At 37.5% G+C, this 20,477-nt stretch overlaps 2 protein-coding genes across 3 annotated transcripts; one reads left to right on the top strand and one right to left on the bottom strand.

Annotated features, from left to right (window-relative positions):
* Positions 1 to 695: 695 nt before the first annotated feature.
* On the bottom strand, positions 696 to 11,191 carry coq6 (coenzyme Q6 monooxygenase). Its single transcript, XM_042742757.1, has 12 exons — positions 10,659 to 11,191; positions 10,122 to 10,256; positions 8,661 to 8,719; positions 6,798 to 6,924; positions 5,382 to 5,512; positions 5,167 to 5,274; positions 4,953 to 5,015; positions 4,686 to 4,793; positions 3,188 to 3,390; positions 2,798 to 2,913; positions 1,773 to 1,939; positions 696 to 1,002 (listed from the first exon to the last, which is right to left on the bottom strand). The coding sequence occupies exons 1-12, from the start codon at positions 10,864 to 10,866 to the stop codon at positions 973 to 975; spliced, it is 1,455 nt and encodes a 484-aa protein (XP_042598691.1). The 5' UTR covers positions 10,867 to 11,191; the 3' UTR covers positions 696 to 972.
* An 85-nt stretch (positions 11,192 to 11,276) lies between these two features.
* On the top strand, positions 11,277 to 18,606 carry fam161b (FAM161 centrosomal protein B). 2 transcript variants are annotated; one of them, XM_042742756.1, is made up of 10 exons: positions 11,277 to 11,574; positions 12,245 to 12,543; positions 12,617 to 13,059; positions 13,407 to 13,738; positions 13,828 to 13,949; positions 14,436 to 14,603; positions 14,681 to 14,780; positions 14,868 to 15,025; positions 15,353 to 15,357; positions 15,428 to 18,606. In XM_042742756.1, the coding sequence occupies exons 1-10, from the start codon at positions 11,566 to 11,568 to the stop codon at positions 15,613 to 15,615; spliced, it is 1,824 nt and encodes a 607-aa protein (XP_042598690.1). In that variant the 5' UTR covers positions 11,277 to 11,565; the 3' UTR covers positions 15,616 to 18,606. The 2 variants fall into 2 exon arrangements, with proteins under 2 accessions (XP_042598690.1, XP_018958941.2); XM_019103396.2 differs by lacking the exon at positions 15,353 to 15,357 and having other exon boundaries at positions 11,287 to 11,574; positions 14,868 to 15,034.
* The last annotated feature ends 1,871 nt before the right edge of the window (positions 18,607 to 20,477 follow it).

The following is a 20,477-nucleotide window of genomic DNA, read 5'->3' on the forward strand; positions in this document are numbered from 1 at the left end:
AAAGGTCAATGTAACAGCATTAACGGTAGTATAACTAAAAAAACTAGAAACTATGTATACACGAAGTACATGGCAAACATTATAGACGATTATTGCTTGCTTACTTACTCAAAAAGAGATGAATGGATTTCCTTCTAGATCAAACTGGTAAGTAGTAGGAAACAACCATTTTACTGTCAAGTCTTTTACCGCCATTATCTACAGTGGGCATAATTCGCGCCAAATTATGAAAACTGCAACCGCATGCCAATAAACGCGCGTCTGTGTGAAACTTCTTGAGAGACAAGTTAATTTGCTTAAAGGGTTGCTAGAACGATATGAAATGTAGACTTTTATTCGTCTTCATTAGTAAATTATGATTTAGGACACTGGAAGAATCATATTCAAAATAAAGATTTATGCCGAGATACATTTTGCATCACTTACAAATACTCCATTACCAATGCAGTTCTGTTACACCTTTGCCTTACAAATTTCTGGCAGCAGTGAATCTCCAAAATAATGCAAATTACATGCTTAAAGCTATGTTTTATTATTCCTTTGAATAAAGTTTGACTTAGGAACCCTAATTTAGTTTTGACAGCTGCTACACAACTAATGCAGGGAAAACTTTCTATAACCAGTTCATTCCTGTACAAAACTGAATACATTAGGTCATAAAATAATGTCTGTGAAATTGTAACAACTGAGAGAAGTTACGACCAAATAGATTTATTATTTATGAAATATAAATCAATATATAGATTTATGAAATTTGTTTGGTACACATGCACATTTCTGTTCTATTAGTAAAGTCAGCAGAGTAGTAGTTACAGTACATCTTCATATGGGTGACTGGAAAAGATGGCATAAAAATGTTTTCCTATGAAGACAGAGGAATAAAATATAATTTTATTAATTTATACAAACACTTCATAAACAAAATCTTCTAACATTAGAGATCCAGCAAACATCCAGTATGCAGTTGGTGTTTTACTTGCTGGCGTAGGCCATGATCTGCTCCTGTGGGTACAAGAAAAAAATATAACTTGAGGTAATGGACTTACAGGTAAGCAACAGTTATAATTCACAATTGACATATTTGTTTTAATTTGAAAAATGCACATCTTCCCACTCTTTAATCATGAAGGGTAAAAGAAGTCCTCCTTACGTTACATTTGAGGCACATAAACTGGCTGTAACATCTATAATAGAAACAGCAAATGTGGGAGATATCCCTCAAGGCTTAAGACAAGTTACGGGCCCTCTGGTTGGAACCACTTACTAAAGGAATGAAGCCATTTCATAAGAGTGGCCTGTAATAAAAGGAGTGTGAAAACACAAGCCAACACCACCATGCACAGCCCTGCAACTCCACCCACACACTTTCGGTAACAGTAAATTTAGAGCTAAACATAGCCATAGTAGTAGCTCCTGACCATGTAAATTACAGGCACGGATAAGAGTAGAAAGGCATGTAATCAGAGGACAAGATGGGGGCATGGGGTTAGAGAGGGGAAGAAGTCAGAGGAAGAGTGAAAGAGGAAGCAAAAGTTGGAGAGGTGAAAGAAGGCTGAAGCTGGAAGCAGAACAGAGCAGAGAAAGAGGCACAGATGACAGAAATGAATGAGAACATGAGTGGACTGCCACAGAGCTAAGGAAAAGAACAAGGTCCAAAATAATGGAATAGGATGGAGGAAGGGAAAAGATTGTCCAATACTTTCAGAGCAGGAAATAAAAATAAATCTGATATTTTGAAGGAATTGTGGGAAGAATAAGAGATGTGATCATACTTTAAATGGAGGCAGTGCGTTGGTAGCCTGCAGGCCGAAGGTTCTCAATAGAACCAAAGGGGCGGCATTAGTGGAGTAAAGTCTCTTCATGAGGTCAACCGCTGCCATCATAGGAAGATTGTGTCGCTGACGTTCAGTCTCGAACTCCAACAAGTGCTGCATGGCTCCTAGAGTTCAAAGGAACGATGGTTAAACAGTGAAGCTTATGAAGTTTCTGTTATCCATTTAGCACTTGCTGTCTGCACAGAATTTACACCTGCAGAAATCTCTCCAGATTTACACAACAATCATATGGCATCAACTTCTACACATCTTGTGCCTTGCATTTTATTTGATTTTTTTTAAATACTATTAATTAGCAATATGAAGGTAGTTCTTTCCACTTTTTAACTTTTTTTTTTAACAGATTTGACCAAATTTACTAAAATTTCATACCATAAAATTCAGGTAATTTTCCTCCAAAATCAAATATCTGCAATATGAATGGATATGGAAAACATCAGTTACTGCTCTTAATTATACATATATGAATTTCGAAGAAACTGATGTCAACAGTTCCTCATAAGATTTCCATTTGTGGCTGCAAAGAAAGTTATGAGCAGTTCTTGGCAGGAGTGACAGGTAAAAACACTGTATACCGCTCCAGGACAACCAGTTCTTTTTTACTAAAGATCACCCTCAATACAAGGAAATGGAAAAGAGCTTATGAAGAACCACAGAGAGCTCCACTGGGCTCTTCTGAACCAAAAATATGCTACCTCTGGTATGAAATACTCAAAGGACTGTAAGGCTGTATGTACATTCAGATCTTTATGTTTCTTGTCACGTTTCTTCAATGCGAGGCAGTTCTTCACATATAGCTTAAATAATGTATGAGTTTCTTATTAGATACGCAAATTACAAGACTTCATCTAATGCTTATTAAATGAAAATATATGATCTACATCTCTGGAAACTGTCATACAAGTACAAAACCAGTGAATACATACATTCAGCTTGACTGCTGCTGATATTGGAACACTTACCAAGGTCTTTTCCATTAAATGCTGCTTGGCTAAGAACTTTTGTGAGATAGGCCACATCGCCAAAGCCTAGATTGGCACCTTGGCCTGCTAAAGGATGGACTCTGTGTGCAGCATCTCTGAAATTAGAAAGATCAGAAAATATAGAGAGGAGCCATATTTAACTTGACTGGCCAAACCTACCGAAACTTCCTCCTTGTGGATTCTATATTACCTTAGAAATACATCATCACATAGGTCTCAGACAACCACATAAACAGTACAGCTGCACTATAAACCTAACATATTGAGAGATTTCTCGTTTACATATACATATGGCTCTATACTTATGGAAAAAAAAATTGGCCCATATACTCAAACCATAAATATTTTCATTCAACTTTGCAAACATACCCAATGATGGCCACTCTGTGGCGGATGTATTCTGTGGCATGGCCCATGCCTAGGGGGAACACGACCCGGCTCTTTGGGCCAATACCGGCAACGCTAGGTGGAAGCTGACGTGCAGAGCCACTGTCAGGCATCAGGACAGAAAGGGCCGTCCGAAACAGAGAGCCGGCAGTCTCCACCAGCTCAGAATGGTTCTCATTACTCCACTGGAGAGAGTAAAACAGAGACGTGAACAACAGTGGCAATGGCACCAGAAGAATGATGTGTGCAAGAACCTCTATTCATAATAGAGTTGTTAAGCTTAAATTGGATGGAAGATGAGAGGAGAGCTAGTTAAAAGACAATCATGACTATTGCTAATGTCATTCCAAAACCATATCACATTCTTTCTTTCATCTAAAATGTAAACGGATGAATTGTGAAGCACTTTTTTTGAAAGTCGGAACATCTTTAAGAATGACTAAAAGAAAGCACCATAAAAGTCCATACAACTCATGCTGAACTCTCTCTCTCTATATATAAATAGATTTCTTTTTTTTCTGCAATAGCATACAGTTTCTTGAAATTAATTCAGGAATCTCAAATTAATTGTGGTTGATTCATATATCAACACTCCCAGTTTCTGTTAATAAAAAACAAACAGGAAAACAAAAATACCACAGGTAATACCTTATATTGGGGGACCTTCAAGTCAAAAAGACTGAGAACCACTGCTTTAGAAGACTTGGAAGAGAGCACAGCATGGACTTTTTCAAATGACACTTTTATAGTGCTTTTTTTTTGGTCCTTTTTGGATCACGACAGTCCCTGGTCACTGCTGCTTTTTATTGTATGGGAAAGAGCTCCGTAAAACATCCTTCAGTGGAACACCACAATTTTGAAGAAATAAAGTCATATGGGTTTAGAACGACATGACGGCGAGTAAATACTGACATGATTTTTATTAAATGAATGCTATCTTTATCTTGAGATCTAGAGGTATGCTCTACCTTCTTCCTTTTGTGCACTAAAAGCACTTAAGTCTTAAAAGACAGGTAATTCAGCAAAGATGCAAAAAGCATGCCTTATTAAAGTAAAATGCTGAGCAGGCCACAAATTTGAGTTTGGTCTGTAGAAAAAACATTCCGTGGAGTAATGAGCAACACTGGCAAACCTTGGGCTTAATTAACAAACCAGTTTTGATGGCAAGCGTGACTCAGATGCAAAGGCCTGTGACCAGTAAGGCCAGTAAAAATAGCCAGCTTGGGAAAAGAGGAGTTTCTTTGACAGAAACACAAACAAGAAGAAAAAAAAGGGTGTGAGGGTCAGTTTGAGGGCATTCAGCCGAAATGAAGAGAATGCAGAGCACAGATAGGACATTTCAATCAAAAATCACTTCTTTATTTTGTTATTCTACATACCAAAATGAACTACTGTAATATTGTAATAGCACAGTGCTCATAAGGTGTTCAGATTAGGGAAGTGGACCATACGTGTGGCGACAGTGTCAGTGTTTACTCACAAATGCAGAGTTAATGGCATCCACAAAGCTCTCTTCATCCAGCTGTAGAAGTTCTTCAGCATGCTGATGACTGGTGGACCAGACCAGTGAGCTCTCCGTGTCTGACAACTGCACAGCAGACACATACACCACGTCTGGGCTTGAGTGCCATTACAAACACGCGTATTTTCCATCTGACCACTAAGCGATATCACGACGAGCCAATGAAACAAATCAAGTACAACTGACATCATTTACAAGTAAAAGAAACTCTTATGGTCAGCTCACAGGAAGCATTGCAATGGGTCCGGTTGGTAGGAACCTCTGCCAGGCTACGTTATTTTCTGTGGGCTGAAAAACAATATTGCAAGGTTAATGCATTCAATGCAACCATATTTCTTCTGAAATGTGACATTTCTGAGCAAATTAGAGTATTCAAGAAGTTGTGAAAAACACATGACAAGCAATATGATTTGAACTTGTAACTGGAGGATCATCATACCTCAGACAAATGCAGAACAGCGACAACTGCTGATTGATCGTAATTCCATTTGACAGTTGGGATGCCAGCCTCTCTCCGCACCATTGAGTTCGGCCCATCAGCACCAATCTGAAAGAGCCAATCAAACCTACCTTAAGAAGTTAAGGTTTTGCTTATGCAGTTATGCACCGTTCTGTTTGTAATATCTAATGACAAACTGGATAAATTCTACAAACCAATAGCTTGGTGTGAAGAGTCTTTCCATTAGCAAGAGTCACCTGAACCCAAGGGATGGACTCCGAGACATGGTAAGGATGGGGCCAGGTGTACTTCACCACTTTTGTTCGGTACTGCACTTCAACATGGTCTGGTTTGGACATGAATGATAATCACACCAAAACACCATTACAAATTAAAATAAAAAACAAAAGGAGAATTAGTCTAAATTTCATTCGGTTCCACTTGAGAAATGGGAAAAAAATCCAAACAAACAAGGTTTGGCTGTGACAAAGTCAAAAATGAAGGATCATCAAACCACCTCATAAAACACAAAATTGTTTTCCTTTCTCTGGTTGAGGCCTGCTAGCATTGACAAATTTCTTAATGGCTTTGGCAAGTCACCCACGGCTGACTAATGGTGTTTATCTACAAGCAAACCATGCAATACTTACGACCAGCTGCCAATATCCTGCACACAACAGAGAACGAAAGTAAAGGAAGCAGAAAATCCACTTTCCTTAGAATCACTGGCGGTCTAGCGCATGAAAAGATCCGGGATCACGCCTTCGTTTCGGACTTTGAGACCATTCTGTCCACAAAATTGAACACTAGTTCTTGTGCACGGGTGAGAAATATTGGCTTCTTTCTGATTGGAGAGCAGAGTAACAAGAAAAAACTGCTGGCTGATGCATGTACACTTTGTCTAGTACTTCAGCAGAAATAGCAAACTTAAAAAGCACCAACTTGACAGAAACACGTGAACATGCACGTGCTACCGCACATCTGTTAAACGCAAGATGCGTTTTAAAAAAGGCCTGCTTTTAAAAATATGCCGTTTTACAGAGCATGGCATGGAAAAGCCAAATGCAGAGCCTTGGAATGGTTTGGTTAATTACAACAACAAAATGTTACAGTAAAATGCTGTCCATGCTCAGGCACCCCGAGCGAGTGAGATGCTATGGCTGGAAAGGAATGTGTTTGTTTTAAATGGGTCAATAGACCACTGCACGTGTCCGAACAGGGTGGCAATTCTCGTGGGGCTTTTGACTCCCACCAAAAGTTATGTGCTGGATGATCGAAATAGCAGGAAAAACACGGATGCGTCCAAAGAAGTGGAATCTTTAGGAAGAAAAAAAAAACAGAAGAAGAAAGATGTTCAAAAGGAGTACGAGTACAAATAAACATCTTGCCAAGACAGGAAGGAATGGCTTGTGGTGACATCATTTGCCAAGCCATCCCTAAAACTAATTAACAGGGAGACCACTCAGCGCTCGAGAGTGCTGGGATAAACATTTGGAAAAAGCACAGCAAAAGCAATGATCAGGGACATGTCATCATGTAATGATCAAAGTTCAGTGTGCGAAGCAATGATTACAAAAACATACACATAAATCGATCCATATAGATCAAACATCAAAATGTGCATCCGTTACCAGAGAGAGTCTGCAGCTGTTTGGTGAGGGCAGCCACAATGACGTCGTTCTCAACGATGTATGCCATCTCGTCCTGCAGATTCTCCTTATCAAATGTAATCAGGGCATCTGAACAAGCATCCCAAACCTAAAGCAAAGAACCAAATTATTGCTGTGGTTTACAACTCTATCCTTATGTGACCGCTCGGGCACTATTTATGGATTTCCAAAAGAGCACGTGCTTCATTGAACTTGAACACATCAAAGCCGTTTGACTGAGCGAAGAGTTTCGCCAGATACTCTAACCAAACATCAGCCACCAACAGCCTTTGAGGTTGCACGGTTGACTTTGTAAACGCACTGGGGTGAGGCAGAAATGTAAAATGCCATTCTTTGTGGCGATTTATGCTTGTATTTATAGTTAAGCCAATAATAAATAACAAATATGCGAACATTACTGTCGAGCTAAGTTTGTTTCATCCGAGTTGCCTTGCAACTTAGTTCATAAAACATGCAGTTGGTTTTAAATGCAAAAGGTCTTGGTGATGGATGCAGCTATATTTAAAAAACTAAAATGACTTGTAACTAAGATGACTGGCAAGCAATTAAATCCATGAGTAACATGGATTCAGAAGGACCGTTCTATCCTTCTTGTTTTACAGCCATGCTAAAACCACTAATAGTAGTGGTTTTGCAATTTTTGATACATGGTTACGTGGAAGATTTAAAACGTGACCAACCCACAATTATAAGGATTTTACACATAGGAAAAACACAGCTGTTGATAAGTTTTGGAGTTGCTATGTACGTCCAGTCGCTGCCAAATTAAAACATCCCTTGCCAAAATGACCCTTTTAACGCAATCATTTCTGTAACAAAGATACCAGAAAAGATTCAGACCACTGTGAAGGGAAAAAAAATCTAGCTGATAACACTTTAGGGAACCTCCACACTTTTTTTCTGGAACATGGCACTTCCCAAGCCCGCTTTAGTCGCTTTCCTCCAACCGCTTGAATTTAATTGGAGGGCAAGAGGGAACCTAGCTCAGTTTCATCTTTGTTTGGACATAAATGCACTCACAAACAAACAAAAAATTCTTAAAGGATACAGGAAAGGAATAATGGGTGAGGTATATCACTATAAAGTGCACACTGATGACACCCCTTAGTTTGCCCAGAAACCACAGCATTTCATTCTGGCAGTGAAAAATCCACATCTTACAGGAGAAACCCCACCACAGCATAGTAAACGAAGGGGCCTTTTACTTGTGATCTCCACAGCTTTAAAATCCTCTCCCTGCATCTCAAATGAATCTTTGTAATTAGTAGACACGGTTAGATTTATGTCATCCAGCTAAATAAGACTCTAATAGATAAACTGTGGCTGCAAGCAAAACCAAGCTTAACTGTCAGGTTGCGATGCGGAGTTTGAGGTTCTGCATCTCTAATGTATGTTTTGCATTCGGAGGCTGTGGTTCTGTAGCATTAATTTATGGGTGGCTGCTTACAGTGTGATGAGGCAAACAACGACGAGCAAAACACGATACAGCGGTTTTTAATGGAGTGGCTTCCTGCTCTCAGGACAACAAGCAGGTAAGGTCATAGTAAATAACTGTGTTGGTTACACATAATGTGTTTTGATTTAGTGGTTAGTTGCTTTTAAATGATGTGAGTTTCTTTTGGTGTGATATTTGATTACTGCATTTACATTTTTAATTGTAAAAAAGTACTATACTTAGTAGGGTGTTTTGAGGGACATTCTGTGAAGTACCAGGTAACACTGTGGTGAGCGAATATGATTATCATTTAGTAGAATGCGATACTATCATTGCATAACGGCACCACCCAAGTAATCATTGTATTACAACACACTGGTTTTACTGACCTGCATTTTATTATATGGCTTGCATCTCATATTTACAATATGGTCCCAAGCACCAAGACCTGAAACACAACAGGACACAATTAAAAAGGTTATCCTTTATCATATCCAACCAGAGCTAAATGTAGTAACGGAAAAAGTACACAGCGCTGGAGAGAAAGCTACCTACTGACCCACTTCCTGGTTAATCTTTCATATACAAACATTATACTGTAAATAGTTTTAATGACAGGAGTGCAGTTTCAGAGCTCTGAATGGAACAGATGTATTTATCCTCACCACAGACCTTGTGATTGGATTGTGCCTCCACATTACCCAAAGTACTGGTTCTAAATGATGCCCAACATTGCCCATAATGCAAACATGCATTCTGTGGACACAATCAAAAGCACATGTTTCGTTCAACATAACACACGGTGTAGCCTGGCAACGGAGGGTGGCTCTATGTCCATGGCATCATATCTACTACTCTCCATCTAATATCTATTGTTTTTGTTTGTTTGTTTTTTAGCCAAACCCTTTCTGTAGTTCTTCATTTTGATATTTGTGACAATTAAAAGATACTGGGAAGAAATTTGATCTGCTTTGATCAAGGGCTAAAGAGAACTGTCCTTTTAATCAATGTTTTATAGTGTATGAAAAAATTAAAGTCATTAAGGACAAGAGAGGACGTTTTCAAATAAAAAACAATATATTCTGTTCCCCAATTAATTATTCCATACTATTATGTAGATATGATTATAGTAATGATTAATATTTTAATTGGATTATGTTTTTATATCTTCAGTTTTTAGTTTAAGAACTTTTGTGCTTTTGTCATTTTATTGATTTATTAATTTTAAATTTCTATTTACGTATGAATTTTACTTAATGGCCAAGGAAACAATTCTAAAGTTCCATGAGTTATTTATATTGTATGGTAACACTTTACAATAAGGTTCCATTTGTTAGCATGAACAATGAAAAAGCATTTATTAATCAACATTTACTAATACATCATTAAAATTAAATTAAAATCAAAAGTTGTATCTATTAATGTTAATGGAACTGAGCTAACATTAACTAACAATGAACAGTTGTATTTTTATTCATTATGTTTACAAAGATGAATAAACACTGTAACAAATGCATTGCTCATTGTAAGTTAATGTTAGGTAATGCATTAAATATAGTTAACAAATGGAACCTTACTGTAAAGTGTTACCTATTTTATTTTATTTTGGTTAAGTTTTAGTTAAAAACTTCAACACCAACTATATGGTTTTTAAGGGACTATATTCGCTTTTGTATTTAATGGTGCTCTTTGTCCATTTTTGGAAGACAAGGATGAATAAATTAAGAATTATGATTATTTTTTGGAACTACCCGAGGTAGAATGGCTTGTAGGGTGTTCCTCTATAGAACCATATGAGTGTCATATGAACCACACAGAAAGAAAATTTAAGAAGCTACACAAGTCCGTACCACTAAGAAGAGCTGCTGAGCCTGGGCTGATGGAGCTGACCCTTGTACTGTAGGTCTCTGGAACCTTGTCCATCTCTTTTTTGTGACCAGCTTCCAGCAGAAGGATCTTTTTCCCTGCCAAATTTGGATCTAGACCTAAAAGAAGCACAGATTAAATGCAGGATGCTTTATTTTCTTTCCATTGCCCTTTCTAAATCACTGTAATGATGTTTCTTCTGGCATTTTGCATATTTTACCAATGCATTTGAATAAGAACTTACTAAAGTTAGCATAAAATCTGTGCGTTGATTGCACGCTGCTTACTTTAGCACCCTACGGGTATGAGAACGTCACATTGTTGTACAACCGCAATTGCACCCTTCACCTCCAGCTAAAACACTTGCATCAAGCAAAATAATAACCTCTCTTTGCGTGGAAAAAACAGGGTGAAGAAAATTCACGGGAAGGACTTTGTTACAACTGGGAATGCAACGTAGGAGAGTGTAGATGAGGGGTAAAGGCAGGCTGGGTCACTGCATGTCAGGGACACTCACTCACCCAAAGAACACGCCATAGCGGTGCCCACCATTCCCCCGCCAGATATTATAATGTCAAAGAGCTCGTTTTCAGAAGTGCTGGATTTCTCATCTCGTTCGGTGGACGCGAATCCTCTACGCACCGCTTGCGCTCCATTGAGTGCCCTCAGCGCAACACACTGCCGTATTATCCCGAGCACTGCTAGTTTAGCCTTCGCAAAAGTTAACATTCTAGTGAAAAAACAGACGTTGTTACAACCAACAAGCCTAAAATTATAATTCCAACCCTCTTTGTTATATTTGTCCTGTTATTGACAATAACGGGTATTCTGTTTATCTATCATACAGCCATGTTGTCGATAGAAAACACGTAAGAGTTCTGTTTGCTTCACTCCTTCCGGATTTTAAAAGCCACTGAAATAATGAAAACGAATCATGGACATTCCCCAAACATTTCAATTCTCTTTACTTTACAAGTGAAATGTATGTCACACACACATCAGTATAAAATGACAGCGTAAAACTTGTCTTTTAAACCACTTTCACTTCGCAGCTCTTGTTCAGAGATGGTAGCTCGATGGAAGCATGTTACTTTTAGCACCATCTGGCGTCGTGGAGGATAAAGTCAAGCGCGTTTAGTTCTTTAAACGTGAACATAGGCAACATGTATCCGTGTTTTGTTGCTTCGTACAGTGTTTTCTGAGAAACAGACGCTGTTTTGTATCTAGTATTCCTGGAAGACATAACGTTACTGTGATAAACTCAGGACTCGGTGCTGCTCAGGCGCCGGTGGGTGGAGACTGTCACGGCTGCAGAGATCATGATATCTGCCGATTCCAGAGAGATGGAGTGTGTCTTGATCTTTCCGAGTTAATGGATGAGTGTTTGAACGATGTCCTCATAGCGGGCCTAATCACACCAAGGATCAGATGACGATGGTGAGAAAAAATCAATAACGGCGGAAGAGGGTGTGGAGTACCAGAGTTTGAGTTCAAATGGAAACACGTCTGATATTTTCCAGTGTATTTAACGATTTAACACCGATTAATCTGCTTTTGCTAGTGTTTATACGGTTAATTTTGAATCGCTTTTGGCGAAGGAAAACAACAAAAACAGCGTAACTATGCGTGTATGGGGTTGCCATAGTAACAACATTTACGCTGTTGACGACGTTCAACACAAAGCAACAACAAAAGACAACATCAATATTTTGATAACAATGTAATTTTCTTTCATATATATATATATATATATATATATATATATATATATATATATATATATATATATATATATATATATAGTTTTGATAATTATTTTATACTAGTGCTTGCGTTCATGGAAATCAGTGCTGTCTATGGGACATTGTTCAGCCAGTCCAATAACAATATTTAGTGCAGTACAAATATTTAATGAAACGTTAGATGTCCAAAATATTATTTACAGTAGTTTCACTTACATAGATTGTCATAATAAATTTTAAATAGTGTTTTTAATTACAAAATGTAAATTATAATTTGGTGGCTGTTTTTTCAGCTCCTTTCTTATTTCAAAAGTAAAACAATTCATTAATCCACCAAACAAACTAAATACAGATTTTCTGTGCAGATCTCTCCCACTTTAGATATCTCTAGATCTGAAGAGGGAGGCAATGTGCACGTTTCGGAACGCCTGCTGTCCTGTAATGAGGACAGATATCAGTCTGAACTGTCTCTTGAGTTGCATTTGGAGGCTCTGAAGGCCAAACGCAAGCAGCAGCTGGAGAAATTAGAGCTCCGGCACCAGAATGGCCTGGAGAAGAGGCTCCTGCAGAACTCCCTGCTCACTTCGAGCACCGAATGGATACTTAAATCCAAAATACCCCAGCAGAGCATCAGGCGAAACTCAGAGAACCACAAACACCACAGGTAGTTCAAATCTTAAATTTGATCATGATGTTCTCATAGATCTTGTACTGAAACATACCAATCTCGTTCTCAGTTCAAAGGTGATTCTGCAGAATTTGATCTCAAATGGAGTCAAGGCACCAAGAACTACAGGAACTGACTCTTTGGGAACAGTGATGGAGAGACAGAGGAAGCCTCTCCCTCAGGATTCACAGAAAGCCAAAGAGGAGGCAGACCTGGCTGAGTGTCGGAAACAGTTTCGTGTCGCTCCCGTCCCTGAGCACGTCTCAAAGCCTCTTTATGATGACCTCATCCATGAACAAGAGCGCTTGAGGAAGGAAGGTCGTGAGCAGAGGAGAGATTTCCTCTTGACCACGCAGAAGCCCTTCAGGCTCCACAAGAAGGAGGAGAAGAAGCGAGAGAGGCTGAAGGAGGACATGTCCTCTGCCAATAAAAGTGAAAAAACAGAACCAGTTTGTGTGAGAAAACCTATACCGAAAGCGGTCTCAGACCACAGCTTCTCTGAACAATTGAAAGGTGCCATTTATTTGAATATTTCTCAAAATTGTATTATTATATACGCTCTTGTATGCACTAAACACAGTATGAAGAGTTCAGATGCAAAAGCCTCTAAGTGCAGTTTGAAAGATCAGGCTCCTACTGTATGTGTAGGTTCAGTCATTTCACTTTAATGGCAATTAATAGATTCTTTTCATAACTGAACATAAGCAGAGGAGCCTGAGATTTTTTAAATGGAACTCTTCATATGTAACATATTTAAAGAAAAACTTCACATAAAAATTCTAATTTAAGTTTCAATTGAATATTTAAAACATCATAATTTACTCACCTTCTAAACCTGTATTTATGTGATGCTGGTTCAGAGCAGGAGCAGCAAAGGAAGATTCGCATTCATCTGAGAGCTCAGGAGACTCTGAAAGCCTCCTCAGCACCCATCCAAAGGCAGGAACCCAGTGCAGATAGACAGACCCGCAGTGCTCAGAAGAGCAAAAGCAAGATGCTGGGTTACTTGGACCAGAAGCTGTCCTTCAGACCTAAAACTAACACTGCCGTGCCTGACTTTGATAAGCTTTTCCAGGCCTTTCAACAAAAGGCAATGGAGGCTGCAGAGAAGAGAGATGTCACTCACTGTAAACCTTTCCAGCTGCGCACATCCACACTGCAGCCACGCCACAGGAGCCCAGAAAACCCACAGGTTGCTATCTAGATGATTTAGTTTAGATTCATTTAATGCAGTTCCTATGAGGAATGTGTTTTGTTTAGTATGCAATTATTCTTGACTAGAAATCTAGAGATGAGACGAATCTAAAGAGAAGCAGTTCATTTGGTGGCCTGACATCACTGTCTATGGACACTCTTCCAACTTACATAACAGATGCTGCCAGGAAAAGATCCATGGCTGTAAGGTGAGCCTGACGCTTCTTACATTTCCGCAATTTTCGTATCCTAATGATTTTTGGCATAAAAGAAAAATCAATAATTTTGACCCAGACAATGTATTTTTGGCTATTGCTACAAATATACCCCAGCGACTTAAGACTGGTTTTGTGGTCCAGGGTCACATATTCTGCATGACCATATTCAACATCCCTAATTATATCCAATACCTAAACTAAACAACTATCTTTCTATCTATTAATAAGCAGCAAATTAGGAGTTTATTGAGGAAAAAGTCGTAGTTAATGGTTTGTTAATAGCGAGAATTTTACCTTAAAATAAAGTGTGACCATTCTTTTATAACACACATCACATGCATGGCCTTTTTTTTTTTTGCACAATTCTTGATTTATTCCACTAAAATGAAGTGTTGATTTACCAATTAAAATTTGCTTTACTATTATCCTAATAAAAATAAGAAAATTTTATAAAAGTGATGTATAATCTATCATAAGGAGATCTCTGGAGCTGAAGGACCTTAAGGAGCAGGAGAATGCAAAGTGGATGAAGCAGCACAGAATCAGGTCTCAAGCTATGAGCAGGGCAGTAGCAATGAGAGCCAAGGCAATGGACCCTCATAAAAGTCTTAAAGAGGTCTACCAGGAGAAACTCAAACAGAACCGGTGAGCACTTTGAAAAAAAAAATGTCTACAGAGAAGCCAGGAATGCAATAACTGATTATGAGTTGTTGTGAATGTAGGCAAGCTGATCTGGAGAGGATGAAAGATTATCAAAAAGAGCTGAAGGAAATCAAAACCAGAGTAACGTCTCGCCCGTACCTATTTGAGCAGGTGTCGCAGGTACACTACACAATATTCAAAATCCATTCTTCTTCCAAATAATGTAACTTTTATATTTTACCATATGCATATACCTATTGCTTCCAGAAAAATGCCAAGAATAATGCTGAACGCAGATACAGGAATACTTTGGAACAAGCAGGTCTGGATGAAAATTTTGTGAGATCAAAGGGAGAAACAAATAAGGCCATCCATGTGGAGAATGAGTCTGCGGATGAGGATCATGACAGCACTGAAAGCGAAACCCAGAAGAGGTATGGAGACACATGAATGATGGGGTTTAAAATTAACGTGCACATTTTTTGCATTTTTTTTTTTTTGCAGTGAGTATGTGTTGATTATCACAGAGCGGAACAAATCTGTTCAATGCAAAGATTTAACAGTGTGTTGAAGTATTTATCCTAGTTTTAATGAAAGGTTTGGCATTACTCTCTTGTGACCCATACCCATCAAAATAAAATCATCTTACTTGATGCAAATACAGTAGATGTGGTTTTGACATGAAAAGATCTATTTATTATAAATCTTTCGTTTTATGAGTTTATGTCAGCTTTACTGCCATTGGCATAGCGAAAAAGTAACCATGCAAATATTATGATGTAGCAGTCATATGGATACACGCTGCTCTACTATCATTTTATTTACAGTGCAGGAAGTGGGGAAGACAGTGTCACAAATGAGGAGGAAAAAGAAGGGAATGTGGAAACCAAAGAGGAAGAGTTGTGCTGACAGACGCGGTTGGTGGCCCAGTGTATTTCATCCATATTCCATATGTGCAGGGGAGACTGTGGTCAGGCAACAAATTGCTGGCAGATCATTTCAGTTTTGTGCATGATTTACTTGAATGCAGATTTTATTTTGTATTACTGTATATTGTGCCAGTGAATCAGTGTGGGTCTTTATACAGCTGAGAAGGTTTTTCAATAATGAAAGGATTCAAGAAATTCCATATGTCATTTTTAATAAAACAGAAAATCAAAGGAAGTTTAATTTAATGATTCTAAGCATGTTATGGGGGCTACCGACCCAACATAGAAAGAAATAACCAAAAAACACTTGGCAACCAGAGAAGCTGCATATTAAAAGCAGTATATTTGTTTGAGTTCTACTTACTGCTCATTAAATCATCTCGTAAACCACAGAAACAGCAGCAAAAACAGGTTTGGTGTTGGGCACCCTCAGGGCTTGCAAACAGTAAATTGGGGAAGCCTTGTCTTGGCACGAACACATCTTCCACCTGGAGTCTGTCAAATGTGGCTTTGAACGTCTGCTATAATTATGAACTATAACTGTCACAGAGACTAGCTTTATTCATGAAACTCCATTTGAATAAGTACACAAATAACATTCTAAGACGACTCTTCTTTAGCCCAAGCCCATCTGAAATTCTCATTCCTGAAGTCAGGCTATTTTGAGAGTCATAGCACTGGTTGAGTAAACAGCCCTGCACATTTATCCTCTATTGGAAAAAGAGCTTCTGCTAGTGCATTTGGCCACATCAAGAGCTTTTTACTCCAACTGGCTTCTTCAGTCCTGGTTGGATTTTCAGTGATTTTATAAGGAATTAAAGGAATTTGTGTTTCTGTGTACAGGGATGGAAAGTTCTTAGTTATTTTAAAGATTTTGAGGCATAATTTTTGCTTTTGCTGTTATATGATGATCTCAAGATGAAACATAATTACTTTAAACAAGCCGTGTAGCATGCAGTGTATCTTAAAGGTTAAAATTGAACTTTTGGTGAAAATATGATAGCCAGTCTTGTTCATTTTGTTGTATAGCTTGTATATTTAGTGGTTGAAGGAGTGATGGCACTGAAAAATTAAATGAGTCAACTGCACATTTGAAAATGACTGCCCAGTTTCACCTCACGATACCCATTCATTCTGTTTCGGAAATTCTTTTTTTGTTTTGGCTAAATGAGGTTTAAGTGGAGGTAGGACTTTTTTCCAATTCTTAGACTGGTATACACTGGAATTATGTCTTTTACTGGTAATGGGAGAGTCAGGGGTCAAGATTTGGTTGCAGTTTGGTGCAGCATTTCAAAAGGAGTGTATTTACAGGTTGTGTGTATATGAACATCACCACAAAGTCCTACGAGTGGAAACTTTTGATTTTCTTTGAGCTCAAGTTTCAGATTTGGGATGTGTCAGTGGAAAAAAACAAACAAACAAAAAAAAAAACATGAAAGATGGGATGCTGCAGGGATGCTGAATTTTTTTATGCCAATCCAAGTTTGCATTACACTGGTTTCTTCGACACAAAAAGCCAATAGAATTTTTTTCTATTGTCTTTTGGATTATCACAGAAATGTAGCCATGTGAACAACAAAAGTTCATAAATTATGATAATCTTCACAAATGAACACAACTTTATGTTGGCACTGATAATCTCGTGGACAGCGTGTTGACATATTGCACCAAGAGCGTCCCAAGTTCGAATCCAGGGTCGAGGACCTTTCCCGATCCCACCCCCCCCCTCTCTCTCCGACTTCACTTCCTATAAATTGTACACTGTTCTATACTAATAAAGTGAAAAAAAAATGGCAAAAAAATAAATCAAATAAACACTACTTTAATTTTAGGCCTAAATACTATTGCTAAGTAAAAAAAAAAAAAAAGTTGCATGACTTCAACATCATTACTAATAAGCTTCCAACAAATATTTATTTGCAGGAATACAATAAACACTACAATTTTATAAAGGTGGACTAGTGAGTAGATGAGTTTACACATTCAGCATGATGACGTTTAATATCCCAGACAACCTCTGTAGTCCCATTTAACCACTTGTTAAGCCTATTTCAAGACATGTAAATGCTTAAAAAAATCACAGTATGGTATAACTGATGTATTTTATGCCCTAAAATAAAACATAAAAAATATATTGAGCTTGTGTTAACCAAAAAAACAAAAACAAACAAAAAAACATTGATTTCAGAACAATGGAATCGGAAGTGCAAAAAGTTGTAAAACTTTTCCCGCAGCACTCTAAGGATTCATTGTTTGTAGTTTACAGTAAAATACTTGAAATTATTATTCTTTTTCATTTACAGTAAGCCTGGCTATGTTGCATGTACAAAATTGGCTATTGGACATTTACAATAGAGCATGTAATGATTCAGAACATAACACAGTGACATATAATGTCGGTGCACTACGGGTGTCCCGAGTTCGAATCTCGGTTCAAAGACCCTTCCCAATCCTGCTCCCCCCTCTCTCTCCCACTTTGCTTGCTGTCAGCTCTACACCGTCCTATCACAATAAAATGCAAAAATGGTAAAAATAAATAAATAAATAAATAAACACACACACTGATGTGGATTTTATTTTTCAAACTTGCTGCATTTTGTTGTAATTAATTAAACCAATTGATTAATTTTTTTTGTAATTTGCTTGGCCAGTGATTTGAATGACTTGATGTCATAATTACGACTTCCAAAACATTAAATGCGAACTTGAAAGATTAGCACCATTATTCTTACAAGGTTTATCCTTCTCCAGTGATGACTATTCAAAAGTAGCTATATATTCTGATGATTTTTATTTATTTATTTATTTTTGCAGAAATGTTTTCCTATCACGTCATAAAGTAGTGGCTTGATACAAAAGCCATCCTGCTACATATTGTTTTAATTTGGGTTAAGGCATAAGCATCTTGCTAAAATCAGGACCACTTTTCTTTTGGGTTTATAATTTTTGACAAAAAACCCTGCTGTGGCACCTTTAGCTTCACATTCTGAAAATGTTGAGGTAATGCTATCATTCTAAGAAATTTCTTTTATTTTGTATCTGTTAAATATGTAGATTCAATAAAGTTGACTGACAAATCTCAGTGTCCAGCTTGTCTGTTTCATGCACACACATCACTCAAGTCGTTTAAGGAGGACAGAACACTGCATTTGAGTGACAGCTTCTATCTTGAGCTTTAAGTGTCAGATAACTGAAAGTTCAAGCGCTCCTGCGAGGTCGCCATGGCAACTGTGCTCTCTCCTGTCACACTATCTTCAAGTGCTTTGGGTCTTGCTGTCACAACCAAATGTCCCTTACATTGATAACATGCTAGATATAGCTCTGAATCAGGTTGGACATAAGGTGCGAATTATTCATGGAATCCCTGCAAATACATTTGTTCTTCTACATGTAATCATGAAGAAAATATTATAAAATAACAAGAGGGATTGACTAAGATTTTTCTAGATCTGAGCCTGTTAATCTGGACAAAGGTAAAGGAGCTTAATTGAACTTAAATGCACAGGTTACAATATTAATGATTTCAAAAATTCCATTCCTTCCATGTTCAAGTTCAAGGCATGTCAAATTGCCGACTAAAAATTTCAAAATAAAAAGTTTCTTCAATAGTTATTTGACATAATGCTGTAACTTTACACAACCATTTGAAATGTCGACAAGATTCCTAATATTTTTGAAAGAAGCTTCCCACCAAGTCTGTATAAAATGATCAAAAATACAGTAAAAATTGTACTTTTTTTGGAAATATTATTACAATTTAAAATAACTTTTTTCATTTCAACATATTTTACAATCTTTAAAGTCTGTGATGGAAAGCTAAATTTTCAGCATCATTACTCCAGTCTTCAGTGTCACATGATCCTTCAGAAATCATTCTAATATAATTATTCAGTGCTCAAGAAACATACACAAAACAGTTGTGATGTGTAATAGTTTTGAGGAAACATTGATCCATTTTTGACGAATAGAAGGTTTTAAAAAGAAGAACATCATTTATTTGAAAGAACTTTTTGAGACAAAATTTGTGACATATTTAATGTCTTTACTGTTACTCTAATCCTTGCTGAATAAAAGTACTAATTTCATAAGAGAGAGAGAAAAAAAAAAAAATCCACTAACCCCAAACTTTTGAACAGTAGTTTATGTTCAGTAAAGAACATTCTTATTAAGAACCATTGAGAAACCTTATATAGATATAGATTCATTATAGGTTTCATACTTTCTCCTGATGGTTTTGGTACGATATACAGTAACACACAAGAACACATATTGTTTTCAAAAAAACTTTTTCATGGAACTTGAAATATTCTCTGATGGTTATATAATTCTTATTGGTTCTAAATGGAATCTTTATTTAAAGAATGATGAAAATCTTTTAAGCAGAATGCAGTGACGCAGTTGATTTAATTCTGTGAGTATGAATACCAACCTCATGCAGGACTTGTTTGTTTGGTAAGATTTATTTATGATGCCTTGCCATTATTTAAAAGCACAAGCACTTTAAGTATTTATGTTCTTTCACTCATCTACAAAACAGTATATTAAAATGAGTTTCTCCTTGAATGCGTTCTTTGATTACATATGCATACAGAAGTGCCTGAAGGTGTTTTTATTTTGTTGAAGGCCAGACTGTCACCTGTAGGAGGAGCTATGGCTCGTAACATGTGCTATTACTTGGAGCAGCGAAGATTAGAGATATTTCCATTCTGTCCTTATTTACTGTCCATATGAGCACACTGGGGTTAGAGCATTTTGGACAGTTACAGTGTGATTGAACAAAAACATAACATACGTTGAAATATTTTTAAGTTTCTGGTCTTTTTTGAAATGCAGGAGATTGTCAATAAGGTTTCCTCATCCTAGTTTGCATGCACATCAAGCAGCATCTATGAGGTTACATGCAGCAGAGAGGGGAGAGGGAGAGATAAAGAGAGAAAGTGAGTGAGTG

This window comes from Cyprinus carpio, chromosome B17, assembly GCF_018340385.1.
Source record: "Cyprinus carpio isolate SPL01 chromosome B17, ASM1834038v1, whole genome shotgun sequence".
NCBI classification, from domain to species: domain Eukaryota; kingdom Metazoa; phylum Chordata; class Actinopteri; order Cypriniformes; family Cyprinidae; genus Cyprinus; species Cyprinus carpio.

What these genes read in the sequence shown, in the direction of transcription:
- coq6 (XM_042742757.1), bottom strand. Translation starts at nt 10,866, where the DNA reads ATGTTAACTTTTGCGAAGGCTAAACTAGCAGTGCTCGGGATAATACGG. An exon ending in CTGTTCTGCATTTGTCTGAG is followed by an intron (nt 5,016 to 5,166) that starts GTATGATGATCC and finishes ATTGTTTTTCAG; the next exon opens with CCCACAGAAAATAACGTAGC. An exon ending in ACGCACTGCCTCCATTTAAA is followed by an intron (nt 1,003 to 1,772) that starts GTATGATCACAT and finishes TTGTACCCACAG; the next exon opens with GAGCAGATCATGGCCTACGC.
- fam161b (XM_042742756.1), top strand. An exon ending in AAAAGATCCATGGCTGTAAG is followed by an intron (nt 13,950 to 14,435) that starts GTGAGCCTGACG and finishes ATCTATCATAAG; the next exon opens with GAGATCTCTGGAGCTGAAGG. An exon ending in TATTTGAGCAGGTGTCGCAG is followed by an intron (nt 14,781 to 14,867) that starts GTACACTACACA and finishes TATTGCTTCCAG; the next exon opens with AAAAATGCCAAGAATAATGC.